This window comes from Rhyacophila brunnea, unplaced genomic scaffold (assembly GCF_057557595.1).
Source record: "Rhyacophila brunnea isolate RB1 unplaced genomic scaffold, BYU_Rbru_1.0 scaffold_193, whole genome shotgun sequence".
NCBI lineage: Eukaryota > Metazoa > Arthropoda > Insecta > Trichoptera > Rhyacophilidae > Rhyacophila > Rhyacophila brunnea.
In genome coordinates this window covers 243,178-260,624 of record NW_028232852.1, presented here as the reverse complement: position 1 = coordinate 260,624, position 17,447 = coordinate 243,178, and the positions used below count along the sequence as shown (strand labels likewise).

The window sequence follows — 17,447 nt, the reverse complement described above, 5'->3', positions numbered from 1 at the left end:
GAAAAATCATTCAAATTTCCGAGGTTTTTTAACAGGTATAAACGTGGTTTATATGGGTGAAGAATCTGAGGTATCGATTTGTATTATTTGTCCCCTTTAAGTAGCCTATCGCCCCCTTGTCGTCCAATACGACCTCCCCTCATCCAGTGCTTAATTTAAAAATTGCTGATATAGAGCATAATATCTAGTAAAAAAAAAAAAATTTACTTGTTGTAGACAAGAAAGAATACGTCGATTGATTTTGATCATGCACTCTTAATATGAATCGAATGAATCAAACGAGAGATAAACACTGAACGGTTGGTGTGTATTTTGTAAATGTTTAACTTTGCTTACGGCGACAATCCTATCTCCAGGCTGTATCCGTCCATCGCTAAGGGCTGGCTCCCTGACTAGTGCCCTGACGTAGTGACCGAGAGCGCTGTGGTCTTCCTTTCTAAGCGTGAAACCAAGCGATCCGTTCACCTTCGTCATCACAATGTCAAACTCCTGAAAGAAGTAAACAATAATAATGAAGAATAACATATCGTTCGATAGATTCAATTCACCTGATTCATTGTAAAGATTCAGTCTGTTGTGATCTGAAGTGTGATCAAGTCACTATTATAGAATGAATATCTTATATTATTATTAATATGTAACTCAGAGCTGACACAATGGCTGATATGTACGATTACACAGATAGAGTTTTTTTTTGTATTTAAAGCAGTAACGATCTATTTGCGGCCCGCGGGCCACATGCAACCCCCGGGGTAATTTGCTGTCGTCGAGAAAACATTTTTTTTATAATTAAGTATATGTCGAATAATAAAAATTTTAAGGTTTTGTAAAATAATCAGTTTGTATGAATTGAAAAAAAAATATATACCTAAATACTTGTGCAAAATAAATACGCACAAGAAAAAAAATGGTATTTCATTTGGACTTATCGCGATAGGACAGGTTGCTCATCACTGATCTAAAGTGTCACATCTTACAGAGCCAATTCATTTTTTTAGTGTATTTATAATAGGAACCAAAAATTCCTAAAACCAAAACGCCGATAGTTATTATAACCATAACCAAAAATAACCAAAAGGGCTTCTCTCCATTTTTTTAAATACACAACAATCATTCTTATTAACCAAATAACTTTATTATTTTTAATTTAATCAATGGTCAAAGTGGCTCAGTAACCCTTTTACAATTATCTATTACAATACTATTTATAATGTACGTAAAATTCTATAAAAACTGTACCTATCATTATTTTTACGTGCATATCTCAATGTGAAAGTTATGGAGAAAAGTATTTTGTTTTTGACTTCGAGACTATCGAGCGGCTGAAAAATATATAATTGCGTTTTCCCAAAAAATGTTATTTTTGGACATATACGACACGTTGGCTTTCAGGTACAGATAGATATAAAGCATACATTTAATCCTCCACGAAAAGCAATCCGAAAGAATACAGACGATTTTGAATATATTGACATTTCATAAAAAGCTTTCTGAGGCTTTTCAAAAGTAAATAAGTGAGATTATCTTTTATCAGAATAAAGCAAACTCAGAGCAAAAATGAATCTTTTTTAGCAAACGTGCATCTTAAAATGTCGCAAGTAAATAAAACTGAATTGAATAGTAGCTTATCGTGCAGTAAAATGAAGTAAAGTCTAAAAAATTATATTCGGATTCACCAGGTCCGAACTAAGCTGCTAAGTCTGTGTGTTAAAATAAAAGGGAGATAAGTTTAAAATCAAAGTCAAAAGAAGAGCTTTGTAAAACTTAGCATGTGAACTTCTACGTTTCTGTATTACTAATTCCACTGCATCGATTCGACACGTCTATTTTCTCATATATCAGTATATTATAAATTATACTTAAGTTAGCATACTTAAAACGGTTCTTGACGGTTTACAAGAAGCCAGCGGCAAACAAATTTTGAAAATTGCCGATATACTGGATTATTTGTTAGGTTAGGTTTTCATTCTTGAATTTTGCCAAAATCGGCTATGAAAATTAACGCGGTTCCCCCCTGGCTTCCTGTAAACGGACTTGTACCCTTAAAACTCTTAAAAAACAAAGGCTTATCTCTCTTTTCCTTTCCTACACAGAAATAATATAGTAAAATAAAAAATAGAGAACCACATTTCAAATTTCATTAAAGTAACGGCTACTTAAGACTACGAAATATATTGATCAATAATTGACTTATTAATGGACACTGTCTTAGATAGAAATCTTAATATTAATTAAATGCCACGCGATAATAAAAAGTCAAGATACAATATTATGTAAAAGAAAATTTGCAATATCATGTAAGTATCCTAATTGTAATAGGTACCTATAAGTAGAATTTATTTTTATCCAAATACAATATAATGTAATGTATGTGGAAATATTTCAATATCTAAGTGGACATGTTAGCAGAATATTAGCTGTGAAAGAGAACGATTATCTTATTATATTATTCAAGAGAGTTAATCGATGAAAAATGGCAATGTGATTATAATCCATACACATTTTATAGATATTATAAATAACGTTAATATGTAACTAAATATTGCAGTTATCTGGTTTTCTTTGATAATATTATTACGATAAGCTGTTAAAAATCATTTTATTATTGAAATTAAAAAAATAAATAAAAAATATAGTACCTATATAATATATGAGTCACCCATTTCCAAAAATAATCTTGTCTAGTTTTGACCAAAAATGAACTGAATATGTAAGTATATTCCTTATTCAAAGTTGCATACGTGCACATGTTATATAAAAATTGCCAAAACTGGTCTTTTGCAGTCAGTATAACAGTTGAAAAACATCATCCAATTTTCAAATATCATCTTTTCCATTGTTACAGAGTATTTTTAAACTTTCGCTCAATGCGGTAAAGTACGAGTGTAATCATGTTTCGCAAAACTTTCAAGTGCTTGATTAGAAAAGCTCTGTAGTTATAATATTAAAAGCACCCGCCCAATGGCCCAAGAAAAAAAAAATGTTATTTTTTCTATGTAGAGGTTCAATACTCGTTTTTTTTTGTGAATATCTCAAAACAAAACAAAATGTACGAGGTGAATTTTGGAAATAGGCGACTCATAAAATAATATGCCTAATTCAGTACTGCCAAGACGAGGTACGTATAATTCAAATATAGAAAAGTAAACCTTACCACTGATCCGTCGTCCTGTGGAATTCCAGATAGAGAGAGATACAGAAGGAGGGAGAAAAGAGAGCAAACACAACTTTAGTATCGTTGGTGATGGTATGAATGACACAAAGAGAAACCTAATCCCATAATCTCCTGTTGAGTCTTACAGCTTGCCACAAATTCATTTCGTGCACAGTCTGGGATCTTATCCGCGAGAGGTGATCAAGTTTAGCGACTTATCCCATTAATCGGGATTAGTCATATATTTTTATTAGCTGTTATATAAATAAAAAATCAGGGTACTGTTCGGTTATACGGAATACAGCGGAAAACACATTTTGAAAATAGCCGATAAACTGGATTATTTGTTAGGTTAACCTAACCAAACCTAACCAAACCCAACCCAACCTAACCTAACCTAACAAATGATCCAGTATATCGAGTATTTTCAAAATGTGTTTTCCGCTGTATTCCGTATAATCGAACAGTAGGTACCACATAATAATACTTATAGAAAATGCACCAAGTATTAGTTAAGAGCACACATAAGTGAAACGGCAAATAATTTTCAACAGTAGATGGAACGAAATTTCGCAGTCGTCGCCAATCGAAGACTGACAGTAGAGGTGTGAGCACGTCAATTTGTTTTATGATGACGTCGGAGGAATATATTCTTAAATCGTGTAAAGATGACTAAACAACGTTCCGCATGTACTTGAAAAAGAAAACATGTAAATGAATATACTATTATTATTACGAATATAATAATAAACATAACACATAACGTTAAAAGGACGCATGTTGAATTTTTATGACAAATTATATTTCGTTCGGCTCGCGTCATTTGCACAATCCGCGCATCGCCTAGTCACGATCTTATAAGACCATGCCTCATCTGAAGTATAGCCTTAATAGTAAACTCGACTAAGAAGATCAATATCGAAATTTTCAAAATATTACATCTTCGTGAAATACCCATATAAGTAAGTAGATACCATCTGCATTTAGGATTCCTACCCTACTATTTCAACGGGACGTCACTGGATTTATGAACATTACGGGGAACAGGAATAACGTTTTTATTTCATCGCGAAGCATCGCTCATCTTTCGTTGATGAGCCTCTTCTCCATTTATGTCTGTATATATTTCGGTTTATGAAAATACCAAATATATTGTAAGAGACTGTACATAACTCAGAAATGTTATAATTAGAAAATCGTTTTTATGTTTGCCTACGCCATATATTAAAATTGTCAAGATATATACAGATAAATAAAATAACTAACCCCAAATTTGACATCATAAATCGGCAAAGGGTCCTCGTACTCCGGTTGGTGCTGATGCTGGTGCGAAGACTCCTGCTGTGGCATGGGCGGAGGGGGCGGGGGAGGGGCAGGTGCCCTCGCCCTCGGTGCGTGAAGGTTGAGAGGGTCCGGAGGGGGCTGACGGAGGGGTGGTTCAGGTGGCCCCCCGCCCGGTGGCGTGAGGCACCCCATGACTTCGGCTTCCGGTCTGCATACGAGAAGTTCGACTATTGGAGGTGTTGTTCGGAGTACTTCTAAGGCTTCCTGTAATAATGGTAATTTTTACGATGCAATTTTTTGGTAGTAAAATAATAAATAGCATTTTAGCATTTACTGGTAATGTAGAAACGAAAAAAATGATATTCGTAATAGGTACGAACTGAAAACAACAATATTCGTCGTTTTATTTTGTGAGAGAGTAAAAACAGTCAATGGCCGAGCGGCTTACGCGTTGACTTATAATGTAGGGGGTCCCAGGATCGAATCCTCGGGTCTGGCAAATACACATGTTGTTTTTAAATTTGTGTTGAGTCAGAGTATGGACCTAATAGATCAAGCAAACGAGTAACATCCATTTTTCATAAAAAGACAATTCTATTAATACAAACCTCCACTCTGTGGTGGCCCATATCGATGGATTTGTGCAGGGGTGACAAACCTGCGGCCTTTTATGGTCTCAAGTGCAGCCTATCGACTGAATCCAAATTTTACAAAAATGAATCCATTTATTTTTATATAACTTTTTATATTTATAATTTCCATATGAATGTTGCATTTTTGTGTGATATCATGTTAAATCAAAATGAGTTGAATATTTCCTTGCAAGGTAAAACTAAGTCTATAGGTATAATATGATATGTGGAAAAAATCCAAGCATTTCGTAAAAAACTATCTTTTTTGAAAACACTTCTTCTCCAAAAAGAAATTTCGGATGAACATTTCCCCCAGTTAGCGAAGATCATTGATGAGCAGAATTATTATATATTCGAGTCATTTTTTGAAGAATACACATCAATCTGTTATTGACGTATTAATTGTGGAATAAAATGAAAGGTTTACCGATTTTGAGACTCATGAAATCGCACTTAAATTAGCATTTCAGCTAGGCCAAAGGGCTACAGGTGGAATTGATTGAGCTATCAGTAGATGATATTTTCAAGTCATTGTTTAATGCTAAGAAAGATCTAAATATTGAAAAATGCTCCTTAAATGCTATCCTGCTTTTCAACCGCATATTGCTGTGAATCTACATTCCCCTATCTAACCCTAATCAAGACACGATTAAGGTCACAATTGACAGGTACCCATTTACAGGATCACCTGAAAACAACAATAATAATATGATCTTATTAGGATCGGACATGGTCAAAAGAAAAAGAAGAAAGTTCAATAAACTATGTTTACCACAAAACCACAAAAACCAGTTAGGTATCAAAAATCAACGCAATTTTTATAATATTAATACTATCGACTGAAGGTACTTGATGGAATTTGAATTTAAATTATAATGGATTCAAGCTCTGTACTATTCCATTTAAGTCATTATGTGTCTAATATCTCATTAGTTAACTCATTAATTATTTTTCTTAGAATTGACGATTTACACCTCTTGAATGTAATATTTTTATTGTTGAAAAGAATAATGATCTATTATTACGTTTTGACGATTTAATATAATATGCTATCGAGGGTATTGTTATTAATAAGGTAGGGTTTTTACTAATTGGGTTTTTTATTGACACTCAACTATTCATAAGTTGTTTATTGTATTTTTTGTAACTTTTGACTTGATAGGTAGGTAATAGGGTTTTTACCTACTTTATTGTATTGATTTATTATATAAGCTAGAGTAAAGAGAGTTCGTTGTCAGTGTGTGTTTACCTTTGGTGAGTGTACACGGCGCATGAAGATGCCGAAAGGCGAAACCCGGGTCGGAAAAAATAGAATAGTACAGAGCTTGAATCCATTAGAAATTCAACGCAATTTGTTAGGGATTTTAAGGTGTAAATACTAGATACTAGTTAATTTTGTCGCAATTGTCGAAACTAAAAATTTACTTTACTTTATTTAGGTACTATAATGATAGATAGTCAATAAATTAAATATCTGTAGTCAGTGGGGGGCTTTACCTTAAGGGTTCGTAGGGACCATCCCCACATCGTTATCATGTCAAAAATACACGTCCGATATTTTATCATTATCCATACCTACTTAATGCCATCATTAAATGAACTATTTAATTTATTTTATCCATCTAAACTCGTCGCAATTTTATAGAGGTATTTGATATCATGGAGTATACAAATAAATTGTAAATTATGTAATAACATAATAATGCTCGTAAAATAATTAATTAAAATAAATACGCCCTATTTCACGGTGACACCTGTACAAATTAAGAAAGCCATGGCGTTTATTTAACGTTATTATCCCAACCCTTTGCCGCGGTACAAATCTTGTTCTACAAAGGATTAGAATACTGGGGAGCGAATCAAATAACCCCTAGGTGAGTAAAAACGCTCGCTGTATTTCGTTTTTCAAAACTGATCATCTATAACAATGAAGTTATTATTTTTAAGCACGCTTTTTAGATGTGATTAAGTAACAACTCAGATAATCATATTGTTTATTCTGAAAAATTACTTATTTCCTGATTAATAAAATTATATAATTATAAGTACCTAACTTGATACATAATGTATAATATGAGAAAGTAGGTACGCAGGTATGTATATTTAATAATTGATGGCTAAACTCCACCACCTAGAAAGACGTCGAGCCGCCACTGTCTGTAGTGTTTCGCCTACTACAGTTTGAAGTATGATTCAAAGATATTGAGCTATACATCTTCTTGTAAGCTTGTGAGCTTTCCAAACCCATTTGGGAAACGCTGGATTAAAGTAGGAAATATAATATCGCGCTTACGTATGTGGTGAGACCCGCCAACGATATCCCATTGGCAGCGAGGAGGAGATCACCGGGCCTGAGCCTCCCGGTAGACCAGGCCGGCTGCGACGCGTAAAGGCGCCTTATCCTCACGAGGCCGACGCCGCCAACGCCTAGTGCAGCGTCGGCGCCGCCGGCCACGCTCAGGCCTAGCCCGCGCCGGTCTTTCTCCACGCGCACCGTGAACGTGTTTTCTGAAAACAACAGACAAAATAATAAATTAATAATAATTCAATTCAATTCAATTGAATTTCCATTTATTAATTTTACATATTATTGTGGACATTACAAAATATAAGTTTAAGACGTTCACAATATGACATGAAACATTTAAAGAAGAAATAAAAAGGAATGTAATAAAAGGGGTAAAAATGAAAATATAAAAAGAGAACATATTATAAACATACAAACGCAGTGAAAATACAATTATACATCTATAGTAGTTCAAAGAAGTACACAGAGTTTGCTAAGGAGACCCTATTTTAAGAATTTATGAAATAGCGTCCACCTAAACTCACCCTCACGTAAGTGGAATATATCAACACCCGAAGCAATTTGGTTGAATATAGTTATCGTCCTCCCAATTGGCATTACCAGTGGCAGGTTGGTTCTGTACCTTAGGGGAATAAACAACTGATGCTCCCTATTTCTAAGATCAGGGACACAGGTCAACACTGTCCAGAATGGAATGGCAAAGTTCTCATAATTATTTCCTCGTATAAGTCGAAAAAAATACGTAGCTAAATAAAAATCTCTTCCAAATTGCAGACTGCAGTATGTAAGCATACCTAAGAGAAAGTCAGTTGGATAATTAATTCTGTTAAACTGTAAAAATATGTAGATCAGTGATGGCGAACCTATGGCACGCGTTTGAAGAGAAAAAATACCTATAATAATAATAATAAATGACAGATCGCATTGTATAAAAATAGCAGGCAAATACTCTTCAAGAATAAGCATTACGTTTAATTTAAATATATAATTGCATAGGTCGGTCCGTAGGTTTTATGCGTCACACATAATATAATCGCAGTGACCTCTTCTTATCAGGCGGCTGGGGATGCCGTGCCGCGAACCTCTAATTTTGATCCATTTACAATGCTTGAGATCACTGTAGCGAGAGAACGCCTCTTCTGATCTGAACAATTCTATTTGTGCGTAAAGAACCAAACTAATAAATACATTAACAAACAAATTCATTTCTACTCACAAAAATGACTGCACGAAATACGATACTTGGTGAAGCTAGTAGTAGTAATTACGGCAGATAGTACCGTAATAATACCATTATTGACATGACATAATAAATTTCAATATGTATGACTTGATGCTTACGAGCACCTACCAAAATTTTCTACAAACTATACAATATGATTGTATTTCTAATTCACTGAGCTACATATTTTCTTCTGTTTTATCCCTTGTATTCCGATGGTTTGCCATAGACATGCCTATTGATTATTTAAAATGAAAGTTATTAGTAAAATGTTTTAAACAGCAGCTAAAAACGCTACACTCTGCCTTAAGAAGGTAATTGTATATTCCACCAAGTACCAGTAAGTCGACGGTATTAATTTTCTAAAGTATTAATGATGATGCGAAAGGAATCAAGTAATAATTTACAAAATCCGGTTCCGCGGAGAGGTGAATAGGGAATAAACCGCGGTGTCAGATTTTGACAGCGCGGCACTGGGTGATTTATGAACCGGACGTCACATCTGGCGGGAAATAACCTTCTTGTGGACATAGTGCTGAAATGGCGTTCAAATAATATCGCTCTTTTTGTAACCGGCCATATTGAAAAAAGAAAAACATTCGATGTTTTTGGTATTTGAACGGAGATTTTGTTAGATCGACATAAAAGATTATAGTTTCAAACATTACTTTTATTATATACTCCATATGTATTCCAGACATAATATTAGACAAAGCAAATAATGTAGATGTCCATTAGTGCATACGTATCTGATTTAATACCAGAGAGAACGACAATAATATATTATATAATAAACTAAGTTATTTATAATAAAATTACTTGGTTATGTTATATAATTATTCCGAAATTTAAGAAATGAACGAGAGAGAAAAACAAACGCAGAATATCTGTATTCAAATAAGTAAATATATTGTCTAATTAGAGATGAAATTAGGTTTATACCTACTATCACACAGTTACCTCATATAGGTATCAGAGTAAGCTCAATATTAAATGTATTTTTTGCTCGTGCCAATAATATCATTATCATTAAGATTGTTATCAAACGTGTACAGAATAGGTACTACAATTTTTCTATTGAAAAACCTCTAGCATCTTAGCATCACGGAATGAGCACAGTTTACCCAACAACTATTTTAGACTCAGCTGTTTTTTTTAGCACATAATTTTAGTAAAATAGATTGATTTTCTATCGACAATAATGTAATTATTATTAATAATTACAAGAAAAAAAGAACTTTTTATATACAACTTTTTAAATTTTCTGTTGAATCATATAAACGTGACTTGACTAGCTTAAACGATCAAATAAATTTTTACTTGATAGAAATACTGAATAAATACTACTGAAATGTCATTTTGACACTTCATATTGATTTCCATAGTAACGCACGTATATATTAATATTATTAATTTAGTTGCTAGGACCATCCGCTTAGCAAGCAATAATGGTGTCGAAATAACTTTTCATACAAAACAGAATTAACTGAATTTATTCAATTCTACTTAAAGATGGCTAAAAGTATTCAAAAAATGCATTGGCATCGTGTTCTGATATATTCTAAAAGTTTCAAATGTCAGTCGGGAAGTTAGTTAAAAATCGATTGCAAGATTTGTACCGGACAAAGAACTAACGGACAAATAAGAATACGAGCTAAGAAAAACGTTGTAAAATAGCAGGTCTCATAAACTCTCAGAACCAGCGTTTTCAAATTTATTTAAGCTTGCAGTTCGCTATTTAAACATATATATAGATTTTTCAGCAATGTCACATATTCAAATTGAGGTATTAATTCTCTAACCATTCATTTAATTGGGTAGGTGTATTAGTATTATTGATTTTTTTCAGAAAGACGTGACACTAGAAATAGCAAATCATTCAACTTAATGTTCAGTTATATTTAATTTATCGCACCTGTATCCACAATTTATTATAATATAAATAAAAATGGTTTTCTTTTAATACAGATAGACTATTCAGCAGCGTCACATATTCACATGGGGGTAGAGTTGGGTTTCGGGAATTTCTCGATGGGAATTCTCGAGAAATTTTCTATCCCGAATCTCGAGAATTGAAATTTTTAACATTTCGGGAAATCCCGGATCTCGAGAATCTTTTCTCGGGATTCGGGATTTCTTTATTATCAAATATTAATTGAAAAAACGATTTTCTATATGAAAAAAGTGGACAGAAACACAAAACGTTCAAAGACTGATCGGGGCATTTAACACAATTAAGCCAAAATGCTCAAAATGAGCGCAATGTTTGCAACATCAGGGAATTTTGTGTCTCAAAAGTGTACGCGATTGTCAGACGCAGCGATTGACAGTCTGTTTTTAAAATTCTATTTTAATAAGTAATGTTTTAAATTATTATTGTTTTCCTACTTCTATTTTGTTTGTCTTCTTATATTAATAAAAAAAACATAGTTTTTTGGAATTTGTTTTTACACTGATTTTAGGATTTTTATAGGTTTTTTTTAAATTTCCCGATATCTCGAGAATTCTTGAGAATTATTTTTTGGAAATCCCGAATCTCGAGAATTCAAAATTTCATTTCCGGAAATCCCGAATCACGGGATTGAGATTTTCTCGGAAAATACCCAACTCTAATAATGAGCCGAGCATATTAATCTCTGCTTCATATTACATAATATTTATTGTTAGGTATTCAGTTAACGTACTTAGTTAGACCAGTGGCATTATTATTTCACTTGTTATAAACTCGTATATTATGTCCTACTAATTAGTGCCCAAAAGTAAACGTAACACAACATGGCGCATTGTTAAATACTACGTCGTTCCGTGTACGGCCCCAGGATATTGTGTGCTTTGGAAATTGTGAAATTCAAATTCAATGACATTGAATGGCGCCACTGCCATTATATGGGGTACGGGAATACGCATACTTACATAAATCACTGGAAAGTCAATATTTGTTTCGAATCGGAATTGAAATCTGAGATACAATATTTGATTTATATTATTATTATTATATACGAGTATATGTAAGTACCAAGTTCTGAATGTGTTTGCAGATTATACCTAATATATTTCACACAACAAAACTCATGCATAATTATGTTATGTATAAATCAAACGTGTAATGAACGGATATAATATTCAGTCTAGAGACGTTCAATTCATCAAAAAAGAGCGATTCTTAAATTAAGTGTAGATTTTAATATAGGTTAGGAAAAAACAACCGATGTCACAATTTTGAGGCAAATTGAGTAAAGTTCAAAGGAAACTATCAAACAAACAGAACTGTCGGACAAACTTCAAAAACAAAACTGTCGATAAAAACTGACAGACAAAACTGTCAGAAAAAGTTGCCAGACAAAACTGTCAGACAGTTTATAATTTTACCAGTCATCCATTTTAAAATGCTTTTGTCAAAATTTGAAGCAGATCCGTCATTAAAAAAATAATACAAACATTGTTATTATTCTAATGCCACTCTGGTGTTCATACTTAAAATACAAATATTGCCGAAGTTTTGGATATTTATCACTTACTGTCCGGATTTTCCACTACATATTATTCAAGTGAAAAGACTTTTTCGGCCATGTCAGTAATAAAACTAAATAAAAAAACCTGAATGAATGTCAATGCAAGGCTTCGTTTCTCTCACGGTTAAAATAGTTAGAATACAAAATTTAATAAACAAAATACTAAGTATTTAAATAATAGTTTATTTTTATTTTGCATAAGCGGTCCGCAAAATATTTTTCTTATTTTTACCGGTCCGAAGGTGTAAAAAGGTTGGGAAACACTTTCTTGGTAGGTACCTATATACTCAAGAAAAAGTTAGTTGGTTAAAACCAAAGATAATCTAATAATATATTATACCCCATCAATTGTAGAAGTGATGATAAAATAAGCAGTTTTTTACACTTCCACGTTATGATAAACGAGTTATATAAAATGTTATATATTATATTATGAAATAATTTATATGAAAAATGTCTTTTATGAGTTGATGGAAAAATAAACAGATGGCGGTGGCATGCAATAATAGACGTCGTTAGTGGTCTGACTCTCGTCAGCGCCACACTATAAACTTTATTTATAATATATGGTATATATACAAATATACGGCTATATTATAAATATTCTTCTCGGCTCCTAAATTTTCGCGTTTACTACATTTTCATTTTCATTATCTGTGATGTGAACCCATTTTACGTTTGCTCTGGCGCATTGGGCAATAATAAAGTCACGAAGCATAAAAAAAAGAAGAAAAAACATAAAATGGAATTTGTAATATTTTATATTTACGGAGAGTAAGCATTAATATTATTGTTATTACGGGAGTCATTTAAAAACAAACTCACATTTTCCCATAAACACTTTATGGAAATAACGTTATTTTGAATATTAAAAAAAAACTGCGGGTTTTCCCTTAGAAATACGTGAGTGTGGATGTACATTTATTGTTATTTTGATTCAACCTCAGAAAATATGGAATCAGTAAAGATCCTCATTGTTTTGTACCAAATGGGATTACACCCATATTCATCGGAATCTGGGTGGAAAGCTATATCTACCGATTAAGCTACAGATACTTGGTATTTTAATTTGGTATGACGCCCAACTACTAAATTTAATTTTGTATGTATATTTATAATTAATTAATACACACAGAACTTTTTTTATTGTTTCGTATCTATTTTAATATTACATGATAGTGTGGCTTTATTATTTTGCAAGGAATGAATATTTAATTGGGAGATTATATGTGAACTACTTGATTGAAAGGTTTGATATTGACTACTCATTATATTATATAATACAATACTATGAAAAGTTCGAGTAACGAGTACTTAACCATCGACTGATATTGTAAGTTCTATTTTATATCTGTGGATGTTACTAGTGGGGAAAAATCCCAAGAATATGTATTTGAGATGCAATTTCAAATTCAATTTACATTGTTAACCAATATTGAGGTGCAAATGTTTCGTTATTATTGTTTTTTTTTATAAATAGCCTAACTTATTGATTCATTATCAGGAACCAGGGTTGACTCTACTGCTGGACGAAGGCCTTCCCTAGCTCATTCTACTATTCACGTGCCTAGTTCTTTGCTGCCACATACCTACGTCCACCGAGAATTACGAGTTCATCGATCCGGCGGGGTTTAGTGCGTCCATGTGGTCGTTTAGTGCCTACACTACGACGGAATTTATCCAGCGGTAGTCATTTGCTTAGCAACATCTATCACATCGCCTTAACTATAAATTTATTTTACGTTTTCATGCCACGTTGAGTTACTCATAATTTTTGGATTTTTCTTACATTAAGGGTCCACATGATAATTCACTCGCATACGTGAGCAAATGTAGCACATATTGGTTGACAGATTTAGGCTCAAGACACAATGATATGCTACTTTTGTAGATATCATTCACTGATCGATTGATTACTAACTATTTAATATCACACATAACTTTCAAAATAAAATCTGGGAAAGATGACCAATAATATTTACAATTAAAAAGTTATTTTTTAATATGTAGATACCATTTTTTATACCACATTAGGTACCAAGGAAATAACAGTGCAAAAAAATATATTGTTGTAAATGGTACGAGGGTGGGTCAATAAGTCCTTAGAAAAGCCGACAGGTGGCGCGACTAGTACTGTAAGCAGTTTGTTTTCACGCAGCGGCACTACCGATTCAGTATGCTGCGAAGTTTCAATCAGATTGGTCGGGTTGTTGTGTGTTTCTCGTACATTTAAAAAAAAAAAATTGCTTGTGGAAAATGGAAAAATGGAAAATGGAGAAAATTGAGTTTAGAGCTGTTATTAAACATTTTAATATAAAAGGGTTAACAGCAAAGGAAATAAAAAATGAGTTGGATTTAGTTCACGGCATATCTGCTCCTTCACTTGCAACTATTTATAACTGGTTAAATGAATTTAAACGTGGTCGTACATCAACAAAGGATGAACCACGCTCAGGACGTCCTGTAGAGGTGACTACACCAGAAATGATCAATAAAATCCACGATATGGTGTTAAGTGACCGAAGATTAAAGTTGAGTGAGATAATTGAGGTTACAGGGATCTCAAAAGGTAGCGTCATTTCTATTTTACATGACAAATTGGGCATGAAAAAAATTTCTGCAAGATGGGTGCCGCGTTTGCTCACAGTCGACAATAAACGCAATAGGGTGGTGGCCTCTAAAGCCCTGTTGTCGCTCATGCAACGCAATCCGGATGAATTTTTTCGTCGCTTTGTGACTGTAGATGAAACATGGATACACCACTATACTCCTGAGACGAAAGAACAGTCAAAGCAGTGGATTGCGAAAGGCGAACCATGTCCAAAGAAGGCGAAAACCGTAAAATCAGCTGGTAAGGTTATGGCTACTGTATTTTGGGATGCACGTGGAATTATTTTCGTTGACTATTTGGAAAAAGGAAAAACAATAACAGGGGATTATTATGCATCTTTATTGGACCAGCTAAAAAACAAAATTGAAGAAAAACGGCCTCATTTAAACAGGAAAAAAATCCTCTTTCATCAGGACAATGCCCGTGTTCACACATGTTTACGATCAATGGCTAAAATTGAAGAATTGAAGTTCGAATTGGTCGACCACCCACCGTATTCGCCAGATTTAGCCCCCAGTGACTTTTTCCTTTTCCCAAACTTAAAAAAATGGCTAAGTGGACAACGTTTTTTTTCAAATGAAGAAGTCATCGATCGGACAAATGCTTATTTTGAGGACCTTCCGAAAACTTATTTTTCTGACGGTTTAAAAAAAATTGAGAAACGTCTAACCAAGTGTATTGAGCTCCAAGGAGATTATGTTGAGAAATAAAAAAAAATACAAAAATAAAAACTGTTTTAATGCTTTTTTCTAAGGAATTATTGACCCACCCTCGTAGCTTAACTTATTAATTCATTATCAGGAACCAGGGTTGACCCCACTGCTGGACGAAGGCCTTCCCTAGCTCCTCCTACTATTCTCGTGCCTAGTTCTTTGCTGGCACATACCTACGTCCACCGAGAATTACGAGTTCATCGATCCGGCGGGGTTTAGTGCGTCCATGTGGTCGTTTAGTGCCTACACTAAGACGGAATTTATCCAGAGGTAGTCATTTGCTTAGCAACATCTATCACATCGCCTTAACTATAAATTTATTTTACGTTTTCATGCCACGTTGAGTTACTCATAATTTTTGGATTTTTCTTACATTAAGGGTCCACATGATAATTCACTCGCATACGTGAGCACATGTAGCACATATTGGTTGACAGATTTAGGCTCAAGACACAATGATATGCTACTTTTGTAGATATCATTCACTGATCGATTGATTACTAACTATTTAATATCACACATAACTTTCAAAATAAAATCTGGGAAAGATGACCAATAATATTTACAATTACAAAGTTAATTTTTAATATGTAGATACCATTTTTTATACCACATTAGGTACCAAGGAAATAACAGTGCAAAAAAATATATTGTTGTAAATGGTAACTAACAAATTCAGCGTGTTTGTTATTGATATAAAATCATTGATATAAAAAGTTTACACACTACATAATATTATATATTCATTGATTTGTGTTCTTTAAAAAATATGTTGAATATTTAAACTTTTTGACTTTTTCGTGTTCACTACCAACAAATTTATTTATTTATTTTGAAATAACAAACCTATGGGACGTAAACATAATAATTAATTCATAGTATACTTGGTTTTCGTTGGGAGAGTTTTGACAAGAATTTCGCAAATTTTCAAAAGAATATTGAGTACTTATTCATGTAAATTCTAATATCGATTTCGACTGCTATATCGAGACGTATACGTCACTGCGGCCGTTTCTAGAACTAAAACCGTTGCAATACCGTTAGCATGCAACAAGCGCGTGGCATAAAACTTACATCGCAAACAGTGCCATAATTTAGATGTCAATATATAGAGCCGAATAGTTTAAAGCAGATAGTTTATTCAAATCAGATCAAATTTTATTTATTTTAAATAAAGTGAAATTTACAAATTATAAATTTAAGATATTAATAACATGACATTTAAAAACAAAGAAATAATATTAAAGGTGTAAACATAAACAAATATAAATTATATACAAGGAAGTACACCGAATGAGCTCAGTAGACCCTATTTTAACAATGCCCACCTATACTCATCCTCACGCAGGTGGAATATGTCAACATTCGAAGTGATTTGGTTAAACTATTGTAGTTGTTGCCCTCCCAATTGGCATTACCAATGGTAGGTTAGGTCTGTACCCTGGGAAAACCAACAACTGATGCTCTCGATTTCTTAGATAGTTATCACGGACACAGGTCAATAAAACCAAGAATGGAAGAATTCTCATTAACACCGCGTATGTCAGAAAAAATATGTGGCCAAATATAAATATCGTCTAGTGACAGCAATATGGCCACTAAATGACAGCTTAATATCAAACGTAATGTAACGTAATGTTAACTTAGATTCTATGTACCTAGTGATATAAACATGATTTGTTTCATATCACACTACACAACACACTGATGTCTCGACTAACGCACATAAATAATAAGTAGGTAGGTACTATAAATTCTAAAACAGCCAAAAAATTACTTTCGGTAGTTTTGGACCTATGTTGAATTTGATTCTAGTGGGTTCAATTCATCACAAATACTAATATATTTTTTCTTTACTATTTGTGAAGGGCGGACGTGCTCAGCGTAGGTCAAAATGGAGCTTTTATTTCATTCCCAAAGCATGATCCTGGACATTCCTTAAACGTTGCCGATAATCTATTAATATAGTTTTGAAGCCTTATTATCGTGTATATTTATTTTAAACATTTGA

At 33.2% G+C, this 17,447-nt stretch overlaps 1 protein-coding gene across 1 annotated transcript in view; it reads right to left on the bottom strand.

The window, feature by feature from the left end:
• Positions 1-17,447, bottom strand: part of LOC147072621 (tyrosine-protein phosphatase non-receptor type 13-like) — a 175,217-nt gene that overhangs the window by 18,824 nt on the left and 138,946 nt on the right. The window contains exons 5-8 of the mRNA XM_085946265.1: positions 7,364-7,578; positions 4,421-4,702; positions 3,155-3,169; positions 337-489 (exon numbers count right to left, since the gene is read on the bottom strand). Of these exons, the coding sequence (XP_085802391.1) occupies positions 337-489; positions 3,155-3,169; positions 4,421-4,702; positions 7,364-7,578 (665 nt within the window). The remainder of the gene's footprint in view (positions 1-336; positions 490-3,154; positions 3,170-4,420; positions 4,703-7,363; positions 7,579-17,447) is intronic.